The sequence below is a fragment of the Gopherus evgoodei genome, chromosome 16, assembly GCF_007399415.2.
Source record: "Gopherus evgoodei ecotype Sinaloan lineage chromosome 16, rGopEvg1_v1.p, whole genome shotgun sequence".
NCBI lineage: Eukaryota > Metazoa > Chordata > Testudines > Testudinidae > Gopherus > Gopherus evgoodei.
Window position 1 is genome coordinate 1,784,583 of NC_044337.1, and position 22,695 is coordinate 1,807,277.

The window sequence follows — 22,695 nt, forward strand, 5'->3', positions numbered from 1 at the left end:
ATAATAAGCAGCTGATCTGAACATTGCAAAGGCTGCTTCCACTGGCCCCGTAGATATAGATTTGATTTAAATAAAACCCACCACCCCACTCCAAAACCTCAGCTCTGGGCACACTGACACCTCTTCACAAACAGTATCAGAGGGGTAGCCGTGTTAGTCTGGATCTGTAAAAGCAGCAAAGAATCCTGTGGCACTGTTAGGTAATAAAGCAAGTCCTTACTCACCTCTCCAGCACCCGAGTTCGTGCGGAGTGGGTATGGGCACAAAATTCTGTCAGAGACCAGACACAAATGTGTTGATCAACGGGCTCACACTATCCCAAAAGCTTTAGAATAAGTGTGGCCCCTTTATTAGGGGTGAGCATCAATATTTATACACAGAAGTAAACAAAGTGATTAATAAAAGATAATGGTCATGCATAATCAATCAAGATTTTACAGGAAAAGCAAGTTTAACAAGTAAATGCATAGAGATAAAGGCTAATGGCTACTTGATAAAGGGGGTGTCATGAGTAGTTTGCAGGTCAGTGCTTTGTTCGATAAAGGGTTCAGAAAGGATTATGCAGAGACGGCCAGTCTGGGTGTGTTTTGGCTCCAAAGTTCACCAAAAGTTTAGACCCAACAGCACCTTATAGACTAACAGTTTGGAGCATGTGCTTTCGTGGGTGAATACCCACTTCCACGCACGAAAGCTCATGCTCCAAAACGTCTGTTAGTCTATAAGGTGCCACAGGATTCTTTGCTGTCTTCACAAACACACTCCCTCCAACAGCATCACAGGCTTCTACCCAACTAAACCAACTGCAAGGGACCATCCAGGAATTCCCAGAAACAAAGAGCGTCGCCCCACCCCAGCCAGCCAGCCACCCCCTCAGCCCTCGTGAGGAGTGGTTTTTACAGCACCCCCTGAAAGTTAATTAATTCAGGCTCTTTTGGTCTAAAGAGAGGAACAAGAGCCAAACAAGGAGCCCTCCTGCTGGCAACTTCCTCTTCCAGGCTGCAGCTCAGGTGCCTGGGCTAGCCATGGCTGTGGCAGCAGGGCATGGGCCAGGCAGTGCAAGGGGCTGAGTGACCTTACAAAGGGTATGCCAAGTGTAGGCTGTGAGTGACCTCAGAGAGGCTGTGCCTGACAGTGGCTCTGGGGTTGGGTAAGGGTTTGAGGCAGCATACAGAGGCCTGGACCAAGGAAAGGCCTTGCAGGGTGGAGGGCAGGAGTGTCCTGCTCAGCCTGTTCCAGGTAAGCACCGTGCAGCGCTGAGAGGCTGTGTCATCAAAGAGCCTGCCCTGTGCAGAGGACAGTGTCAGTGAGCTGCAGGGTGAGGGGACGGAGCCACTGCACAGAGACCCATGGCAGCAAAGGCTCCATGGTGTACATGGGTTGCACAACCTCCCAGAAACCTGTGCCAGCTCAACAGAGACGGTGTGTGATCTCACATGGCCCTGAGCCAGGTGAGGGCTAGGAAGGATTGATGGGCTGAGCAACTCCCCAAAGGCTTGGGCAAAGTGAGAGGTTGGCAGAAAGGAGGGGCAAGGGAGCTCCCCAAGGCCAGTGGGGGCTGAGTGAGCTCCTAGAGGCTCATGTACCACATAGCTGATGGGCCGAGCGAGCCCCAGGGGCTGGTGCCCAGGAACCACCCTGCAGTTCCTGTGACCGGTACACGTGTTAGCCGGGGCTCGACCCCCTTCGGGCGGTGGGGAGCCACACCGGCTCACTACACACAGTTGTCGTTCAGGGGGAATTAGTCTGTCCGTGGAGTCTCCCTCGGCAGCCCTTGCGGTAACTGAAATAAACACTGTGAGCCCAGTCCCTGGATCAGGGCAGGGCAACAATGAGTCAGGCCCTCGGGCAGGGCTGAGCAGTAGCAATGCAAACAGTGAGGAGCCCAGGCCTGGGGTCAGGGCGGAGCAACAATGTGTCTGGGCTTAAGCCCTCAGGCAGGGCTGAGCAGTAATAATAAGCCCAAACCTCCTCAGGCCTGGGGGAGGGGGAGACTGCCACCCACAAATTGGGTGGAAGGGGGACACAGGCCATCTCACTCCTCTATGTCCCAGCCCGGGGCCCTGGCAGCGACAGAAGACCCGCTGCTTAGTGGGGATCCTGGCCGCAACACACTGACATGGGCTCTGGCAATGCTGGAGCCAGACTGGGGTCGGCTGCCCCTGGGCTACTTCCACACTCCCCCTCGGGTTGTACCTGGGTCCTGGTGTTGGTCTCTGGGGGATCCAGGACCATGGGTTCTTCGGGGCAGGGTGCGATCGGCAGGGCAGGCAACTCCTCCGGGTAGCAGGCGCAGGGCAGGGCAGGCAACTCCTCCGGGTAGCGGGCGCAGGGCAGGGCAGGCAACTCCTCCGGGTAGCGGGCGCAGGGCAGGGCAGGCAACTCCTCCGGGTAGCGGGCGCAGGGCAGGGCAGGCAACTCCTCCAGGTAGCAGGCGCAGGGCAGGGCAGGCAACTCCTCCGGGTAGCGGGCGCAGGGCAGGGCAGGCAACTCCTCCGGGTAGCGGGCACAGGGCAGGGCAGGCAACTCCTCCGGGTAGCGGGCGCAGGGCAGGGCAGGCCTGGCCAGTCTAGACGGGTGCCTTGGGCTGCAGGGTTTTCCCCGGCGCAGGCTACGCTGGAGACATCCGGTCTCTCCAGTGGCTGGAGCCTTACTGAGCTCTGAGGGCGAGCCTTTATACTGCTGGGTCTCCGCCTGTCCCTCTGGGGGGCGGGCTCAGAGCTCCCTAGCTCCACCCACTCCAGCCTCCAGACGGGCTCTTGCCCCTCCAGGGCAGCGGGGAGCCACACTGGCTCACTACAGGACCCTTTTTGCAAAGTAGAGACTCTAGATCACCCCCTTTCCCCCACTAGGTTATTTTTATCTATTCCCATGAGCCCCGCTCTCTCTGTGTTCTTAGCTCCCCCATGGCTCCTTTCAGCTTCACTTACCACTTCTTTCTTCTGGCTCCCTGATCCCTCTGGGCTTCGCTAGGCCTATTTCTCTGGCTGCCCTCCCCACAATGCCTCAACTCCTGTCACCTGCCCATTTCCCACACCCTGTTCATTATCCCCAGTCCCTGCATTCCTTCCCTCCAACCCAGTGCTCAGTCCCTCAAGGCCTAGCTCCCTGCTGTGGCCCAACTTCGTGGAACTGATTGGGACACCAGTGTTCACCTGATCAGGGACAATCCCCACAACCCAAGATGTCTGGGCACAGGGCCCTTTGCCTCTGGTAGATCCATGGGGCTTGGAGGGGCCACACACCCTATGCCTCATTCATGTGCACTCATTTACAGCCATGCAAAGTGGGTGTGAAATGCTCCCCAACCAGAACAGCGCTGTTTTTACACTGCGTGGGGCCCAGGAAATCAAGCCTGCCTCCCTGTCCACTGGGTGGCATGTTGCCTCCCACACTCTGGCCTCAATGGGTCTGTTAGCACTGCCATTGAACCCCCACAGCAGGCCTGTGCCAGCTGACTTAGGCTCGTGGGACTCGGGCTAAGGAGCTATTTACTTGCCCCAAGCCCAGATATCTACACCACCCTCAAACAGCCCTTTAGCCCGAGTCAGCTGGCACGGACCAGCTGTGGGTTTTTAACGGCAGCATGGGCATATCCAGTGACGGGCAAGGTCCAACTTCCTTCACTTTTATTGCACCTGGTGGGAAGTGGGGATTAAGGCCTGAGTCAAGCCCCCTCTTCTGGAGGAACTGATTCTTCTTACCACTTAATCTGCGCCTTTGAACCCCAAGTTCTTGCTACAGAAAGAGCTGGTGGCTGGATCTGAGATGGGAAAACTCCATTTGCTGTGTCAACACCTCTCAGAGTGACCTTCATGAGACACCACCCCCTCTCTTGCCCCCAGATCCCACCTCACCCCCACTCCCCAGCCAGACCTGTCTGTCATTTCATTTTTATTATTGGGAAATACTGAGGCCAGACACGTGCTATTTCTGCTACAGAAATTAATCCTGCCGGATTTCTGGATAATGGGGTCCCACACTGGGAAGCATCTTGTGTAGGCATCTTCATTAAATACCTAGCAGGGCTGGCAATAGTCAGACCTGAATGAATTGGTGCAAGCTTCTCCTGTTCTCTGGGAGACATGAGTAAGGTGAGGTGGGGTCCCCAGCCCACCTGGCTTCTTGTGGAGTCTGGCAGGAAGAAGCATCTCTTCTCTAAGGGCAGGAAGCCCCAATGCTGGCCTGAGTAGCAAAGCACTTGGGGAAAATGCCAAAGTTGCCATTGCAGTGGCCTTCAAGCCAGTCCTCATTCACTGGGAAAATACAAAGGAACAGGGTAAGGACCTAGCAATCCCTTGAATTGCCTAACCAAGGAGACACAAGCCTTGCTAAGGGTGACATTCACCCCTGCGCAAAGGGCCAGTATAGGCCCATGCACCTCAGTCCCCCATAAGGCCTAGTGGCTTAACTGTCAGGAAGCCTTTTGCTCCCCACCTTGTCCCCATCTCCCCCCTGCAAACAGATTCCTGAAGCTGCCCATCAAAGAACTTCAGGCAGAACTAGAAAGCTACCTTCGGAGAGAATGTCCAGTGTGTCTCCTTCACTGAATTCCAGATCCTCTGGCCTTTGCGCCGTGTAACCGTGGTGTGCTACCATCCTGTAGAGAACAGGTCTGTCTGAACAGGCATCTGTGTCCTGTGGGACAAGGCCATGTTGTAAACCACACAGCAGAGCAGAAATTAAAACAGAATCTAGGGAGGTAGCACAGCATCCCAAAGGGACACATACCTGGCACCAGAGTGTCAGCCTCCCATCTGTCACCTGCTGCCACATCTGCCCCAGCTCCTCTTCTCCCGAAATCACAATTAATTCTTTGCTGTCTGAAAGCCTGCAGCTGAAGTAAGAGAGGAGGTCAGAGAGAATGCACTAGGGCCAAATTTAGAGGTGAAATTAAGCTTGTGCAACTTGTATCTCCCTCTGATTCCCTAAGCATATCAGTCCAGGAACTCCAGGGTATGTCTGTGCTGGAGCTGGAGATGTAATTCCCCGTTCAGGCAGACAGACCCGCGCTAGCTGTGTTCGAGCTAGCGTGCTAACAGGAGAAGCGTAGCTGTGGTGCCACGGGGTGGGAGGGGCTAGCTGCCCTGAATATGTAGCTAGGTTTTCAGACGGGATTAAACACAGAATGTTTAGGCTGGCTACACTGCTATTCTTAGCATACCAGCTCAACCAGAGCTAGCACATATGAAATTACCCCTCCAGCTCCAATAGAGAAAATTTCAGTTTGCTTTAGACTTACACAAGACCTCTAAACTGGCCACACAAAGTGCAACTGAGTTGAACCTGGTGTGCCTTAAATGTTGTGCTGGCTGAGAGAAAATCATTTCTAGGTCAGGGGTGTCTACAATAGCATTTCTCCTTAAATTTCCCCTGCTTTCACTACTGCTGGTGTAGTTCCATACTCCTGTGGTCCTGTGAAACCTCCCTACTCACACATTCCCTGTCCCCAAGGAGTCAGCGTTGTGCTCTAAAGCAATGAGGTGGAATATCCAGGGGACAGGGCACTGTGTGACTATTCAGTCGGGAGAGGGGACACAGTGCTGGTTTGTATGTATTCATCTTGTGAACTGTGGCTATGACTGCCTGAGCCCTTTTGAAGGACAAAAGGCCCTGAGGAGAACAACATAGATGGCAGATATGGTCTTAATGCCTAGCTCCTTGGGCAAACACCTCTTCAGAGAACTGCAATGACTTGTCTGCAATGGCAAGAGGAAAGCTGCAGCTCAACGGGAAGGAGAAACTCCAATTCAGCCTTTGGCACCAGCTCAGGGTAGCCAGAGTGCGACCCTATTTCCAGTCTGTGACCAAGCCTACCTCAGCTTCCCAAGCTCTGCCTGCTGGCTGGACGTCTCCCTCAGCAGAGACCTGAGGTCTGACAGGGTCAGGGCCTTGTTCACTTTAACTGTATAGTCACAGTGGACTTTCAGCAGGATGGATCTGTTCTCGCCGGAGGATGCTTTGTCCTGAGCCAGTGGGATCTGCTGACAAACAGGGAGCAAAGGAGAATCTGCTCTGGATGGGCTGGTTAGAGCGATTTCACCAGCAAATATCAGAATAACAATAATGCCTATTCTTACAACAGCAGAGCTCAAAGCACTTTACAATTTGTTAATGTATTTATCCTCACAACATCTTTGTGATGTAGGGAAATATTATTATCCCCACTTTACAGCTGGGATGCCAAGGCACAGAGACATGAGGTGACTTACCTAGGAAGTCCTTGGTGGAGCAAGGAACCGAACGCAGGTCTCACACATCTTAGACAGTACCCCGACCACTAGCCCATCCTTCCATACCCAGAGTCAAGAATGGGGGCCTAACCCAAATGCCAACCTCAGTGCCACCAAACTCCATGTGGCATAAAATCTGAGCCAGGATCCATATGTGAATTTCACATATGGGGCCCATTTCTCAAAACCCTGGATCCAAACAGTTACATTTTTCCCCAAGGAAGAGTCTGGATCTGAATCCTATAACTCAGACACATCTAATCAGCACAGGAGTTCTGCTTATGCCAGAGGGGAGACAGGTACTCCCTGTGTTATCACGCAAACAGGTCCCTACTGTGATGCTGCCAGGTCCCATAATTTCTTGTGGAAATTTCAGCTGCCCATCCATGCAGCTTGGCACAGCACTGACTCCAAAATCACAGGGAGTCTAGTGGCCATGCCAAATGAAGTGAGGCTACTGGTGACCTGACCAGCAGCTGCCTCTGACAAAGGATCTGTAGGCACAAGTCCCACGTGAGGTAGGAAAAGGATACAGAGGTGATTTCACTGACCCCTGAAATGCAGTGCTCTCTGTGATAGAACACAGTGGTTGTTAACAGCACAGAGCAACAGTATGGGCCTGGAAGAGGAAGATCAAGGACTCAGGAGTAACAGACAAAAGTCCATTTGGGAGTTAGGATCTCTCTGGGATGGGGGGAGGGGAAACTGGTCTGGAAGAAAAGGCTTTCCAGTCAGGGCCAGCTCCAGGCACCAGCCGAGCAAGCTCGTGCTTGGGGCGGCAGATTCTACGGGGCAGCATTCCGCCCAATCCTAGGGTGGCACAGCTGCTTTTTTTTTCTGTTCGCTTCTCTGGCTGCCCTGTAGGGTGCAGCGGCACGGAGGAGGGGAGCGACCTGCAGCAAACTCGGCATGGCAGCCCGCGTCCTTCCCTTCCAGCCAACTGGAGCAGCGCAGAGCCCTCCCAGCAGGCGGCGCGGCGGTCGGGGCCGGGTGGCGAGCGCCCCACTGAAGCACTGGCAGCCCCCCTTCTCTCTCTCACCCCGGCTCCCTCTCCCTCCCCCTCCCCCCCACTAGACCGGGCGCACACTCTGCAGTACAGGAAGTCCCCTGCACCCTGGCTCCAGCCGCCCTGTAGGGTTTTTTTGTTTTGTTTTTTTCCCCTGCTTTGCCGGCCGTGCCGTCGTCGCCCCTCCCACCCCTGCTTTGCTGCTCCAGCCGTGCCACAGGTTTTTTCCCCCCCCTCTTTGCCGCTCCAGCCGCGCAGTTTTTTTACTTTGTGTCCGTCCCCCCCACCTCCCCGCTTTGCCACTCCGGCCACTCTATTGTTTTTTTCAGTCCCTGCTTTGCCACTCTGGCGGGCCCCCCTTTTTTTGGGGGGGGGCAAAAAAGCTAGAGCTGGCCCCGTTTCCAGTGACCCCCAAAGTTTTGGAGTGGCTCTGGAGTTTTGGTGGAACTGGGCTGAATCCACCCTTACCTTTGGCACCAGTGATTTTATAGCCTTAATGGTTTGTGACGTTGGGGAACATTGCACCTGCAAGTCTGCTTGCAGATCAGCATCATTTGCAGCAACGTCTTCTCCTTCAGCAGGTCCTGCAGAGCAAAACATTGCCAAACAGCCATCATGACAATGGGCAGGGCCTCTTTGGATGAGATGGGGTTGGACAACTTTGGGGGATCCCACTGAGTCACATCTGGAGGGACTCCAGGCAGCGTGAGAAGCCACCGATTTTATTGCCTGAGCTGTCCATCCCTCCCCTCTCAGGGACTGGCATATAGAACCCTGCCTGCCCTTGTCACTGTAGCAAGGGGGGCAAGTGACAAATGGCAGCAGCTGCATTTATTGGACACCAGCTCTGAATCACCGGGTGCCTGCCAACCAGTTCATTTCTATTTGGACACAGTCCTGGCCCCCCAACTCTGTTCAGAGCAGAATGAGTGGGCCAGAGCAAAGTGTGTGCAGTGATCCCTGACACACAGAATCTACCCTGCTACCAGGGTGCTCTTGGGCTGCACAGTCAGTCCCTGCCAGTAACCACATGCTGCAAGTGGGGAGCTAGCCTTGCTGGTATTGTAGGTTCCCTAGTGCAGTGGTGTTTTGGGGCACTGGCGGATGATCTCACACAACTCCCATTGGGATCCTTACCCTCACATGCCTCTTCAGTTCCAGAAAGCAGGATTTACCTTGCTGCTGGTGGTCCATTTCCTGCACGTGGGGCCGGTTGGGGGGCACTTTAATGGGGGGAAGAGGAATCCCATTACTGACTTTCTGCAAGAGAACAAAATGAAAACGAACTGATCAAACACGTGAGGAGAGTATGGCTGAGGCCAATGTTGAGCAGAACAGTTCTAAGGAACTGGAGTTTTGGGAAATCAGCTCCCTCGTTCCCCATTGGCCAGAAGGAGCAGGTGGCAGCTGGTTTGCGTCACTGAGTAGATTTCAGGCTATGACTTTAAGGGTGGGCAGAGCCTCAGGGATGGTTAATTCATTAACTCACGTATGAAGTGGAGTACTCAGGCTCCTCCAGGCTTCCCCAGAGGATGGCTACCCACCTGGTACCCATATGAGTTTGTTTTATTTTGTTGCACTGTTTGCTTTGCTCATCTCTCTGGGATCCCAACCCCACATTTAGTCTGGGGATGGCCACCTTCCCATCTGACCAAAAATGGAAGCTGTCTTCACTGGGATTTCCACGGCTGATCCCTCTGACTCAAGGGCTTGTCTGCCCTTCACTCAGCTCCAAAGTTCTGCACTGAACAGGTTTACAGCAGGGAACCCTACCAACTCCATAGGATAAACTATAACAGAGTCATAGAATATCAGGGTTGGAAGGGACCTCAGGAGGTCATCTAGTCCAATCCCCTGCTCAAAGCAGGACTAGAGGAAGTTCATTCACTAGAGGCCACTAGTATGTCAGAACTGAAGTGGCCGCTGAAATTCCCTGCTCACTGCAGTGGGCGCGTGGGTGTGAGTCACACCTTGTCTGCTGGAGGATTCAAGTGGAGACAGCTTTCAGCCGGCTCAAGCCATTAGAGCAAGGCTGCATTGGTTACAATATGGTGGGTCCTAACTGTGAGGAGGAGGGGGTAAAAGAAATGGATTTTTTCCAAAATGGAAGCTTTGACTTTGCAGGAAACAAATCAGAGCTGTGGAAAAAATCCACCTTTTGCCTGCTGCTTGGATTTACCATTGTCCCTGGCTGGTTGAAAGCCCTGGACCTACGCATGGGGTGAGTCTGAAGAGATAGCCCACTGCCTTGCTCTGCGGTTCAGAGCCCTGCCACTCACAGTGGTCTGGCTGTGTTTTCTCTCCCTTCCCCATCCCATAGTCACAAGATTGTCCCCTTACCCACTTATCAGCCTTGGGGGCATAAACAGGCTCCAGGTGAGAGGTTGGTATACGCAGTTTCTGGGAAACACAGAGCAGAACAGAAAACAGGGTGAGATCAGGCACACTTGAAACAGACACTCTTCTGCCCAGTGCAGGAATTCTCTTCACTGGCCTTGACAACCCCACCTTGCCCCTCAGTCATTCACATCCCTATGGCATGTGTCATTTCCCGGCACGCCGCTCTGACCAGGTCACTCTGTCTGCTGGCTCACTCTTCTCCATCATCACAAACACAAACTACTTGCCATCATTTTCAAGGCCCTTCACAGCCTGTCCCCACCAGCCTTCCTCGCCCACTTGTTAACTTTTAAAGAGGAACCTTTGTGCTTACTCCCATGCTGCCCCTCACATGCAGGAGGAGCTGCCTCCATCTTTCTTCAGTTTCCTCTTTATAACTCTCCTGTGCTGTGATGCCTACCAGAAAACTTGACAATGGTTAGACTGCTGGTTGTGCTGAGAACACTGCCTGTCAGACTGACCAGTCTTATCTCACTGTGTCTTTCTGCTCCCCCATCTGTCTTTGGGCCCACACGTTTTCTCTGCCTTATACTTTGATTGTAAGCTCTCAGGGGCAGGCACTGTCTTTTTATTCTGAGTCAGTACAGGTCATTGCACAGAGCAATCCTGGCCCTTGACAGGGCTCCTGGCCTCTATTCTAATATAAACAGCAATATTTACACTGGCCCACTGGGGATTGCACGTGGGTGGTGATGCCCACTTGGTGACACAGCAGCACATTGCTCTCCCTTCTGAGGACTCTGCTTTCCATACAGCAGTTGCGAGAGGGCCACTGGATGAACCCTAGACACTTCTTGTGCACTTTATTCTGCAGGAGGTGAGGCTTCACAATTGATGTGAATTGTGCCCCTGCTAGTGGTTCTTACCGAATGTTTCTAGTTGCATAATCCCTATGGAGGATCCACTTGTGTCAGAAGGGATAAGGATCAGAAGAAGCGGAGGTCTCCAGTTTACTGGCCAGTAGAATTAGAGAGGTGACGGGGAAAAGTCAATGAGATCTGAAAAGCCCCGAACAACCCTTAACAGCTGCTGCTATTAGTATCCAAACCATGAAAGTGAACTGGCAGTTTCAGAGAAGATACTGTCATATCCCACCCTCTGGGGTGCTCCAGCTCCTGAGAGCTGCCAAAGGAATATCCTATTAAAGCCTCAGCAAGCCCCAGCTGGCAGGGAGTGCTGTAGTGTCTACTGATGCTGTGCTAGAGGCAGGAGCACCAGTCTGTCAGTTCCACATACCTGTCCGTCACATATGGCAGTAGCCCAGCCATCTGCCCCTTTAGTTAGTACAAAGATGATAGTGCTGCTCTTCACTGCCATCTCTTCAGAGCCCTCAGGGTAATAATGAGTCACGACTCGATAATAACCTGAGCTGCGGTCGCTGGAGAAAAAAAAATAACAGCTTTACTCAGCACCCTTTGGCGCTGTCACTCTCCCACTGTGGGGTGTGGACACCACTGGGTTTAATGGGATTCCCTTCTCTTTGCTCCTCTGGGTTACCCTTCTTGGAGACATTCAGGCTGGGAATGGGCATTGCCATCCTGTGACCTATCCACTGGCTCTTCTGTCAATGCACTTTGAAACATAAAGAGTGGTAGGACATTCACCGCTCCTCAGGTGCCAATGCACCCTGGAACAATGCCACTCTTCTCTGGGTGGAGTCCCCACTGCATTCTGCTGGAGAACCTGCCTTTTTACTGGGATCTGAGGAAAGCCACACCCTTCTACTCTGTCCATCTAGTCACTTATGGGCCTCCATTCCCATAGCATTCAAGCATCTCACAACCATCAAGGACTGTCTCCTTCCCACACTGCTGTGCAGTAGGAGAGCATCATTACCCCCATTTGCAGACAAGGAACTAAAGCAAAGAATGATCAAGGAACACATTTTCAGAAGAGCTCAGGGCCAAATTTTCAGAAGAGCTCAGAACCTACAGTTGGGACTGGACTTTCACTGTGGCTCCACTCCTAGTTAGACATCTAAACTTGTCCAAGGTCCAATGACAAGAGGGTTATGGATCCAGCGTCTCACTTCAGAGCTCTAACCACGAGCCCATCCTTCCTCCCACGTGGTGATCCTCCCTCGCCATATACTCTCAGTTGTGAGCTGAGTAAACTCGGGAATGCTTCTCTTGTGAGCATCTCCCCGCATAGGCAGCAGTAGCCTTGGGCTGTGTCTCCATGGTGCAGTTACCACATTTATGGTCTCTCAGAGATGATAATCCATGAACTTTTGGAGAAGAACATGCCTGTGCGCCGAAGTGCAAAATATCAGGACACGAGACAAATAAGTAAATATGGGGACAGTCCCGATAAAATCAGGATGTCTGGTCACCCTACATGCCGGTCACTTCTGAGAACCACCTGAGCGCCTCCCAGCTGGACCCCACACACCTCACCTCCTCCCACACCCCAACCCATTGCTCAGCCCTGAGCCTCCTCCTGCACTCAAACTCCCTCCCAGAACCCACACTCCATCCTGCACCCCAACCCCTTGACCTAGCCCTGAGCCCCCTCCTGCACCCCAAACCCCTCCCCAGAGCCTGCACTCCAGCCAGAGCCCTCACTTCCTCCCACACCCCAACCCCTTGCCCCAGACCTGTGAAAGTGAGTGAGGGTGGGGGAGAGCGAGTGATGGCAGGAGGGGGGTGGAGTGAACAGGGGGTGGGGCCTCAGAGAAGGGGTGGGGCAGAGTGTGGCCTCTGAGAAGGGGCAGGGAAGAGGGAAGTGCACAGGTGTTTGGATTTGTACAATTAGACAGCTGGCAAACCTATTTCTGAACCACCTTCTAGCTTTTTGAGATGAAAACAATGGGCCAGATTCAGCCCTGGATTATTGGAAGCACAAACCCAGGGAAGTCAATGGAGCTGCACCTCCTTAGACCAGGGCTGAATTTGGCCCCAGTTACAGCAGTGCTGATAGGAGCATTTGGAATCCTTGCCCTGGGGGCTAGAGCCAGGAAACTGAGAGTAGGTAGCTGTGGGTTCTAACAGGGGTGCTGCCATTGACTTACTATGTGGCCTTGAACAGGTCACTTAACCTCTCTCTCTCTCTCTGTTTCCCAACCTGTGACATGGTATGTAGCTGGCTCACAGGGTGTCTGTGATGCTTAATCAATGTCTGCAAAGGGCTTTGAGATCCTTGCAAGGTGTTACAGAAGTGCCAGGTGTTATTGTTATTAACTACAATGGCTATCACAGTCACACAAGTCTTTCACACACACAGCGTCTTCTCCCCTCAGTGATGGATCTCTGGGACTGGGATACTGCAGCGTCTTCAAACCAAAACCTCTAGGGCCAAGACAAGGTGCCATGAGGAGAAATAGTGACAGAAGAGCAAAGCCATCCAGGACTGGTCACTTACCGCACAGCACTGACGCTGGGTTCGTAAAAGCCCTGTCTCTGTGGAGAAACAACAGCGTCTATTTCATAGTGCCAGATTCCAAGCCAGAAGGGACCACTGGGATCATCTAGGCGGACCTCCTCTATAACATAGGCCAGAGAACTCCCCACAATGCTTTGTAATAGCTTGTATCAGGCAGCAATGCAGAGTCTGAGCGAGAGTTTCAGTCTCTGACATTTTCCCTTCTAGTCTCCTGTCCACACTTGTCATGCAATCATTCACCACTCTAGGGACAGTCATCAAGGCCACTCCACACTGTTGAGCAGTGCTGGCAGCCCCCTTTTCTCTGCCCATCCCACCCAGTAGAGACCAATCTACTTGCACGTTCCCCTGCTCCTAACATTCACATGACAGTGCACCCCACTGCCCTGGAGGATAGGTCTGTGGTGGTGCTGGGCAAGTGAGTTAAACATTACATAGACTCTGCTGCAGCGGCTTTAATTCAATGCAGAGAAAATAATGCTCTGTTCAGGGGGCAGAGACTTATATGCCTCATCTGAGCCCCTCTGGCCAACGATGAAGCACAACTGATGGGGTCTGAGGGGTGGAAGGATATCTGCAGTGATATGGCACGTAGAGGGTAGGAATTGCTAGGCAGGGGGAGACATGCGGGACTCAGAGCCTCAAGGAAACCTCTCAGCTACACTAAAATATTATGGAGTCCATGACAGGTTCTCATCCTGATGGACATCTTGGCTGGGGACCCTAAGTGGAGCTATACGACAACGATGCCGTTACATGACCTTACCATGCATAAATCAAGTACCATCAGTTGTTGCACTGTCCCACTCACCTGTGGCCTGAGAGGCTCAAATCCGATGTACTCGTCATTGGGAATGACGGAGGAGATCACCTGCCAGAGGACAGATCAGATCAGACTCTGGATCACATGAAGGAACAGCAAAGCCCCATTAAAACTTCCTCTGGGAATCAGCCACTCTCCCTGGTTTTCCCATGAGTGAGTCCCTAGCACCAAGTAGCAGGGCTTAACAAAAAGTCACTGCACACAATGGAGAGTGCAGAGCTGAGTCCAGGCAGTAACCCCAGCTACTCCAGGGGCCTGGTTTACTAGCTCTTGCCATTCTGGTTCCCTACACATCTGTGGGTGAATCTGAGAGCACAACCACTCATTTGCTCTGCACTCAAGAGGCTCCTGGCCTGTGACACTTACCCAAAGGGTGCAGAGGTCAGAGAAATGAGAAGAGAAATCTTCTGATGACCTGCTAATATTCTCCGAAGGGCATTAACCAATTAACAAAACAGTCATTCCACAATAAGTGGGAATCTGCTTCAGCTCAGAGGGTCAAACCCTGTGGGACTGGTTAGGTGAGCCCGCATGTCTTGAAAGTGTAATTTTTCAGCATAAAGACAAAACCAAGGATTCCCGAAGTACCTGATGAGCACTTTCGGAGGCTCACGATCAGCAAAGATACAATGGTATCAGCACATAGAGCAGTGTGGAGTCATGCTCTATTTACAGAGGGTCAGATCATGTCTCTCACTGGGCATTGACACAGGGCAGGGACGGAAAGAAGCCCTTTGCTTGTTGCTCATCTGGAAGGTAGCAATGTAGTGGAGCAGTGGGTGCCAGGCTGCTATTCCCACTCACACCGGTGGGCAATGAGTGAATGGGCAGGAGTCGGCAGTAGGCATCTCCCTGCAACATGCCGGCCCGTGCAGCTGGGCCAGCTCAAAGGGTGAAGTGTGCTGTGCCAGGAAGAAGGCTAGCGCAGCAGACTTTTCCCCAAAAAGGGAGGGGGAAGCAGGGCCCAAACTGTGACTGTCTTCCACTACAGTGCTAAGAGTGTAACTCGAGTGTTGCCCCAGCCCGACTCTCATCCACACACCCAAATCTCCAATTGGAGCTAAGTGGTACTTTAAGGCCATGTCTACATCTAAAATTTTGCAGCGCTGGTTGTTACAGCTGTATTAGTACAGCTGTATAGGGCCAGCGCTGCAGAGTGGCCACACTTACAGCAACCAGCGCTGCAAGTGGTGTTAGATGTGGCCACACTGCAGCGCTGTTGGGCGGCTTCAAGGGTGGCTCCGGGAACGAGAGAGCAAACCGGGAAAGGAGACCAGCTTCGCCGCGGTTTGCTCTCGCGTTCCCGGAGCCACCCTGCAAACCGCAGGGAAGGAGACCTGCTTGCTCGGGGTTCCGGGAACGAGAGAGCAAGCCGGGGAAGGAGACCAGCTTCGCCGCGGTTTGCTCTCTCGTTCCCGGAGCCACCCTGCAAACCGCAGGGAAGGAGAACCGCTTGCTCGGCGGTTCGGGGAACGAGAGAGCAAACCGGGAAAGGAGACCAGCTTCGCCGCGGTTTGCTCTCGCGTTCCCGGAGCCACCCTGCAAACCGCAGGGAAGGAGACCTGCTTGCTCGGGGTTCCGGGAACGAGAGAGCAAACCGGGAAAGGAGACCAGCTTGATTACCAGAGGCTTCCTCCTTCCACGGAGGTCAAGAAAAGCGCTGGTAAGTGTCTACATTGGATTACCAGCGCTGGATCACCAGCGCTGGATCCTCTACACCCGAGACAAAACGGGAGTACGGCCAGCGCTGCAAACAGGGAGTTGCAGCGCTGGTGATGCCCTGCAGATGTGTACACCTTCAAAGTTGCAGCGCTGTAACTCCCTCACCAGCGCTGCAACTTTCTGATGTAGACAAGCCCTAAGTTTGAGAGAGTTGGCCTGTCAGGGGGGTGGGTTGAAGCTGGAGTGCTGCTGATGCAGCGGGGATGCAGCAACTCAGATTACAACAACTCATCAACTGCTAATCCATTCTGCTAATCCAACCAGGATATATCTACACTACAGAGACTATCCTGCATAGCTACGTCAGCATAGCCCCATAGTGTAAACGCAGCTTATGCTGACAGAAGAGGTTCTTTTGTCGGTACAGGAACCCTACTCCCCCAACACTGCTAGCTATGTCCACAGAAAAGCTCTTCCTTCAACACAGCTGTGTCTACACGGGGTGTGCTTTTTCATGCCCTTGATCGATATAGTTGTTCAGCATAGACCAGGCCTCGTTCTGTGCTGCTAATCCAATCACCTTGTGTAATTTGAGTGTTGTTCTGCAGTAGGGTCACTCTCACTTGAGCAAGGTTAAGTCAAGTGGAGTTACTTGCATGTATTAAATCAAGCTAACTGCTGCAGTGAAGAAAAGCTCTTAGTTACTATTTGGTCCCTGCTCTGCTCCTCAGGAAGTGCAACTATGCACCACCTTCTACTCCAGGCAGATGGTAAGGTTCCATAGGACCCATATTTCCTGCAACATCCTTCCACTCACAAACAGTCTTGTAACTTCAGCCTCATCGGTTTCCCTCTCTGTAAACTGGACTCAATAACCCTCACTTTGCTGCGAGCGAAGGGAAGGGTTAAATAACTAATGTTTGTAAAGCACTTTGTGATCTTCAGAAAAAATGTACTACACAAGAGCTAGGTATTTATTTAATATTTAATTTCAAAATAATTTTCTCCTGGATATAAAAAGCCCAACCACTGAGGAGCACTTTCCTTATGGACAAAAATGCTTCCAACAGAGTACTAATTATTCCCCTCCACTTGTGAAATTCACCTTGCTCCAAGCAAGGACAGATGGTAGGAAAACACTCAAAGCTAGAAAAATGACAGAGGAAAACCTGAAAGACTGGTTCCTAACAATGGAGCTATTGCACTTAGGGTATAAAGAATCTCGGCTGATATTTCCAAGGCACTGTGGCTGGCAGAGGGGCCCAAGCAATGTTACTCTCAGGAGGCTATCAGTGCTGTGGCTGGTAGAGGACCCCGGCAGTAATGTTCTCATGAGCAACCAGAGCCCTGGATCTTAGGGTATGTCTACACTACGCGATTATTCCGATTTTACATAAACTGGTTTTGTAAAACATTTTGTATAAAGTCGAGTGTACATGACCGCACTAAGCACAATAATTCGGCGGTGTGCGTCCACGTACCGAAGTGAGCGTCGATTTCCGGAGTGTTGCACTGTGGGTAGCTATCCCATAGCTATCCCATAGTTCCCGCAGTCTCCCCTGCCCATTGGAATTCTGGGGTGAGATCCCAATGCATGATGGTGCAATAGTGTCACGGGTGATTCTGGGTAAATGTCGTCAGTCATTCCTTTCTCCGTGAAAGCAACGGCAGACAATCATTTCGCGCCCTTTTCCCCTGGATTGCCCTGGCAGACGCCATAGCATGGCAACCATGGAGCCCATTTTGCCTTTTGTCACTGTCACCGTATGTGTACTGGATGTCGCTGACAGAGGTGGTACTGCAGTGCTACACAGCAGCATTCATTTGCCATTGCAAGATAGCAGAGATGGTTACTAGTCGTTCTGTACCGTCTGCTGTACCATTGTAAACTGGCGATGAGATGACGGTTATCAGTCGTTCTGTACCGTCTGCTGCTGTCATGGGTACTCCTGGCTGGCCTTAGCTGAGGTCGGCCAGGGGCACAAAGACAAAAATGGGAATGACTCCCCGAGTCAATCCCTCCTTTATGGTTTATCTAAAAATAGAGTCAGTCCTGCCTAGAATATGGGGCAAGTGTACTAGAGAACCAGTGTATCAGAGAACCAGAGAGCACAGCCGCTCCGTGTCAGATCCCGCAGAAATGATGAGCTGTATGCCATTCACGGGGGGTGCCCCTGCAACAACCCCACCCGTTGATTCCCTTCTCCCCCAACCTTTCTGGGCTACCGTGGCAGTGTCCCCCATTTGTGTAATGAAGTAATAAAGAATGCAGGAATAAGAAACACTGACTTTTTGGTGAGATAAAATGAGGGGGAGGCAGCCTCCAACTGCTATGATAGTCCAGGCAGGACATTAAACGGTGGTGGGGAGAGGAGCCCAGCATCCCGCTGCTATGATAGTCCAGGCAGTACAGAATCTTTTCTTTAGATATGAAAAGAGGGGTCTGATGGAACTCAGCCCCTAGTTGCTATGATGAGGACGGTTACCAGCTTTTCTGTACCATCTACCAGGAATGACTGGGAGTTATTCCTATTATTAACCAGGCGCCCCTGGCCAACCTCACCTGAGGACATCCAGGAGCACTCATGGGCTGATGATGACGATGGATAGCAGTCATATTGTACCATCTGCCACCGGGGTGGGGAGGGGAGAGGATGCTGCTATTCATTACCGCAGTACTGCATCTACCAGCAGCATGCAGTAGACATAGAGTGACATATAAAAAAGTCAAGAAATGATTTTTTTCCCTTTTCTTTCATGGGCGGGGGAAAGGGGGTAAATTGACGAGATATACCCTGAAACACCCTGGACAATGTGTTTGACCCTACAGGCATTGGGAGCTCAGCCAAGAATGCAAATACTTTTCAGAGACTGCAGGGACTGTGGGATAGCTGGAGTCCTCAGTACCCCTTCCCTCCCTCCATGAGCATCCATTTGATTCTTTGGCTTTGTGTTACACTTGTCACACAGCACTGTGCTGTGGCCTCTGTCTATCATAGCCTGGAGATTTTTTCAAATGCTTTTTCATTTCGTCTTCTGTAACGGAGCTGTGATAGAACAGATTTGTCTCCCCATACAGTGATCAGATCCAGTATCTCCCGTACGGCCCATGCTGGAGCTCTTTTTGGATTTGGGACTGCATCGCCACCCGTGCTGATCAGAACTCCATGCTGGGCAAACAGGAAATGAAATTCAAAAGTTCGCGGGGCTTTTCCTGTTTACCTGGCCAGTGCATCTGAGTTCGGATTGCTGTCCAGAGCAGTCACAATGGTGCACTGTGGGATACCGCCTGGAGGCCAATACCGTCGATTTGCGGCCACATTAACCCTAATCCGATATGGTAATACCGATTTCAGCACTACTCCTCTCATCGGGGAGGAGTACAGAAACCAGTTTAAAGAGCCCTTTATATTGATATAAAGGGCCTTGTTGTGTGGACGGGTGCAGCGTTAAATCGGTTTAACGCTGCTAAAATCGGTTTAATCGTGTAGTGTAGACCAGGCCTTAGTTTGCTCATTGCTGACCTTAGTCATCAGGGCCCCATGCTAACATTCTTACAATAGGATTGACCTTTCTGCAACGTAGGGTGCCTTACCTTGGGTTTACCTAGGAAATCTTTTGAATCCAGCTGCTCAACTTCCTCCTTTCGTGGTCTGAAAAATTCCCCCAGGGGAACATGTATGGGCTCCAGGAAGAGATGATTCTACAGTGGGGGGAAGAGATCAACCCAAGGACATTAGATATCATTAACCACAGCTTACCATTTAAAAGAGAAAAGTAAATACTGCTTCCCCCATGGGGTGTGGTCAAACCAGGGAATTCAGTGTGGCAGAAATTATGGACTTGAAAAAGCGTGACCTGGACTTGACCAACGTGTAGAGGCTAAGATAGTTCACATTTCTGGGCATAAGCCGATTTCTGGAGATACCAGAGAGGGGTGAAGGGAGAGCGTGAAATAAGATTTGCTAAATAAATCTCTAATCTGCTTCTCCTGTTGATCTTCCTCAACTTCATTATTCTCTGTAAATTGTAACTAGAGTCTAGCACTCAGATCCCAATACAAGCAAATAAATGTTTACCAAAGTGCAAAGAATGGGATGAAAATAATACTGAAAATAGCATAATACCATTTTGGGAATCAATGGTGCAGCCTCCTCTGGAATATTATGTTAGCTTCTAGTCACTCTACCTCATACAAGTCATGACAGAAATGAAAGGATTCAGGGAGAGGTCTTAAAAGTCATTAGCAGCGTGGCAAGAGGTTTGTACAAGGAAAAAATGAAAAGACTGGGACTGTTTCCTTTGGAGAGCAGATGCATAAGATGAAACACAACAGAGGTATATAAAATAATGACCAGTTTAGAAAAGGTAAATCAGGAGCTCTTGTTCACTCTCTTTGATAACACAAGAACAAGATATGAAATCAAAAAGCAACACAGTTAAAACAAATAAAGGGAAATACTGTGCTTAACTTGTGAATTAACCAGTAATTAACCTCTGAGGCTCATTGTGACAAGATATCACTGAGGGCAAAGATTAGCCATTTTTATGGACAATAAGAAGATCCAGACAGGGCCGGTGCTTCCATTAGGCGACCCTAGGCGGTCGCCTAGGGCGCCAGAATTCAGGGGGTGGCATTTTATGAGCTCCCCACGGGGTGCACAGGAGCTTCCGGTTCCGCTCCTGTCGCGTCACCGAAGAAGGACCTTCTGCTGACGTGCCACGGAAAACAGTGGCAGGCAATTGAGCAGCTCAATGACTGCTGCTGTCACCTGTGGCATTTCGGCGGAGGGTCCTTCTTCGGCGGCAGGGCTGGTGCAACCATTTAGGGGGACTAGGCGGTTGTCTAGGGCGCCAAGATTGGGGGGCACCAAAAAGAAGCACCCCCCCAATTTTTTTTAAGTGGTTGAGCAGCAGCTGCTGCTGGGATGGAGAGGGAGTCTGAGCTCCCAGCAGCCGGCAGCCCAGGGGTTCCGCTGGGTCAGCGCGCCGCCGCTGGCAGTCCAGGGGGTCCTCTGGGTCAGTGTGCCGCCGGCACAGCCGGCAGCCCAGGGAGTTCCACTGCGCAGTCATGCTTAGAGAGGATGTGGAGCAGAGGTGAGCTGGGGTGGGAAGGTACCGCAGGACTCCTCGGGCCAGGGAGTGGGGAGCTGCCGCTGCGTGCGAGGAGCTGCCACGGGGGCGGGAGGGGCAGGGAGCTGCTGCAGGGCTGGGGGGGCGCAAGGTGGAAGTTTCGCCTAAGGCGTGAAACTTCCTTGCAACGACCCTGTTCAGCAGTGCGACGGGAGCAGAACCAGAAGCTCCCGCGTGCCCCATGGGGAGCACACAAAATGCAGCCCTTTGAATTCTACGTAGGGCGCCAGAACCGCTCCTGGATCCAGAGTTACATTCAACAGGGTTTTAAAAAGCATTTTATAGGGAAGAACATCACTGTGTTTTAGAACAGTAGTTCTCAAAGCTGGTCTGGCGCTTGTTCAGGGAAAGCCCCTGGCAGGCCAGGCCGATGTGTTTACCTGCTGCGTCCGCAGGTTCGGCCGATCGTGGCTCCCACTGGCTGCAATTCACCACTCCAGGCCAATGGGGGCTGCAGGAAGGGCAGCCAGCACATCCTTCAGCCCACGCCACTTCCTGCAGCCCTCATTGGCCTGGAGTGGCGAACCACGGCCAGTGGGAGCCACAATCGGCCGAACCTGTGGACACGGCAGGTAAACACACTGACCCAGCTCACCAGGGGCTTTCCCTGAACGAGCGCCAGACCAGCTTTGAGAACCACTGCTTTAGAACATAAGCAGATTCCTAACTGGCAGCAGCTATGAAGAAACTTCCCCTATGACCAGATTATTCCATAACTGTCCACCATGGTGTTACTTTCCCCTTCCTCTGAAGCAGCTGGTAGTATGGAGACAGGATATTAAAGTAGCTGGACATTTGCTCTGACAGGCTATCACAACTTCTATGCTTTGAAGGGAAAGGCACTGTAGGCAGGTGGCAGGCGGGAGCAGACAGAACAGCTGGAACACCCCAATCTTTGGAGTGCTTATAGCCCAGGTGGAGACTTTTTAACTTGGACCCTATGAAATGTATCCCCAGGACTCAAATCCCCAGGGTTTAACCCTTTATATTTAAGGCAAAGATTTTGTCACAGATATTGTTAGTAATAGTCATGGACAGGTCATAGGCAAACGAGAAAAATTCATGGAAGCCCTGACCTGTTCCTGGCTTTTACTAAAGATATCCCTGACAAAATGGGGATCTGCAGGTCCCCCCCTTGCCTGAAGCAGGGCAGCTGCACAGGAGCTAGGAGCCACCTGCAGCAGCTGGGGGCTGTGGGGTACCCCGCCACCTGCAGCTCCAGGGGCCCACGGTGGTCAGGGAATCAGGGGTTCCCTGCTGCCCAAGGGCTTGGGGGTTCTCCTGCCTCCAGCAGCTCTGTGAGCCCACCACCCATAGCAACTGGGAGCTCAGGGGTTTCCCCACTACCCACAGCAGCCGGGAGTTCAAGGGTTTCCCTGCCGCCACTGCAGCTGGGAGCTGCAGGATTCCTCTGCTTCCTGTAGCTCCAGGGGCCCATGGTGGCTGGGAGCTCCAGGAGTTCTCCCACCGCCCATGGTGGCTGGGAGTTCCGGGAGTTCTCCCACCGCCCATGGTGGCTGGGAGCTCCGGGAGTTCTCCCACCACCCATGGTGGCTGGGAGCTCTGGGAGTTCTCCCACCGCCCATGGTGGCCGGGAGCTCTGGGGGTTCCCCCTCCACCAGTGACAGCTTTGAGCTCTGGGAGGTGCCAGTGGTGGTGGGGGTACCCCATAGCTCCCTGCCCCTGAGGACTTCAGGGGATCCTGCAGCTCCCAACCACCAGTCACTGGAAGTCATGGATTCTGTGACTGACGTGACCTCCCTGACTAAATTGTAACCTTATTTATAGTCTGTCTCACCTGCACCCACTCAAGGGCAACATCCAGGCTTGTGGTTCTTCCTTCAGGCCTCTGTCTGATAGCCTCCTCCAGGGTTATTCTAGCTTCCTGCCACAGGCCAAGTTGGCACTGCACTGCTGCAGTATTGTACAGCACCTAAAACCAGCAGTAAGGGGATGAGACTCTCACCATCAACTCAAGGGAATCAAAACAACGGGAAGTTCACTGAAGCCAACCAAGTGCAGAAACCCAAGTGAAACAGAAAGGTGTGTCCAGAGCATCA

General features: G+C 52.2%; 1 protein-coding gene across 3 annotated transcripts in view; it reads right to left on the bottom strand.

The window, feature by feature from the left end:
* Window positions 1-3,884: 3,884 nt before the first annotated feature.
* NOXA1 (NADPH oxidase activator 1) overlaps window positions 3,885-22,695 on the bottom strand; it is a 42,417-nt gene continuing 23,606 nt past the window's right edge. For 2 of the 3 annotated variants that reach the window (XM_030535581.1, XM_030535584.1), the window contains 12 exons: window positions 22,434-22,568; window positions 19,098-19,205; window positions 13,829-13,888; window positions 12,997-13,034; window positions 10,873-11,014; window positions 9,577-9,636; window positions 8,412-8,496; window positions 7,705-7,820; window positions 5,815-5,978; window positions 4,729-4,834; window positions 4,512-4,635; window positions 3,885-4,253 (listed from right to left, as the gene is read on the bottom strand). In XM_030535581.1, the coding sequence (XP_030391441.1) occupies window positions 4,156-4,253; window positions 4,512-4,635; window positions 4,729-4,834; window positions 5,815-5,978; window positions 7,705-7,820; window positions 8,412-8,496; window positions 9,577-9,636; window positions 10,873-11,014; window positions 12,997-13,034; window positions 13,829-13,888; window positions 19,098-19,205; window positions 22,434-22,568 (1,236 nt within the window). In that variant the 3' untranslated portion in view covers window positions 3,885-4,155. The remainder of the gene's footprint in view (window positions 4,254-4,511; window positions 4,636-4,728; window positions 4,835-5,814; window positions 5,979-7,704; window positions 7,821-8,411; window positions 8,497-9,576; window positions 9,637-10,872; window positions 11,015-12,996; window positions 13,035-13,828; window positions 13,889-19,097; window positions 19,206-22,433; window positions 22,569-22,695) is intronic. The other variant, XM_030535583.1, reaches the window with a different exon arrangement.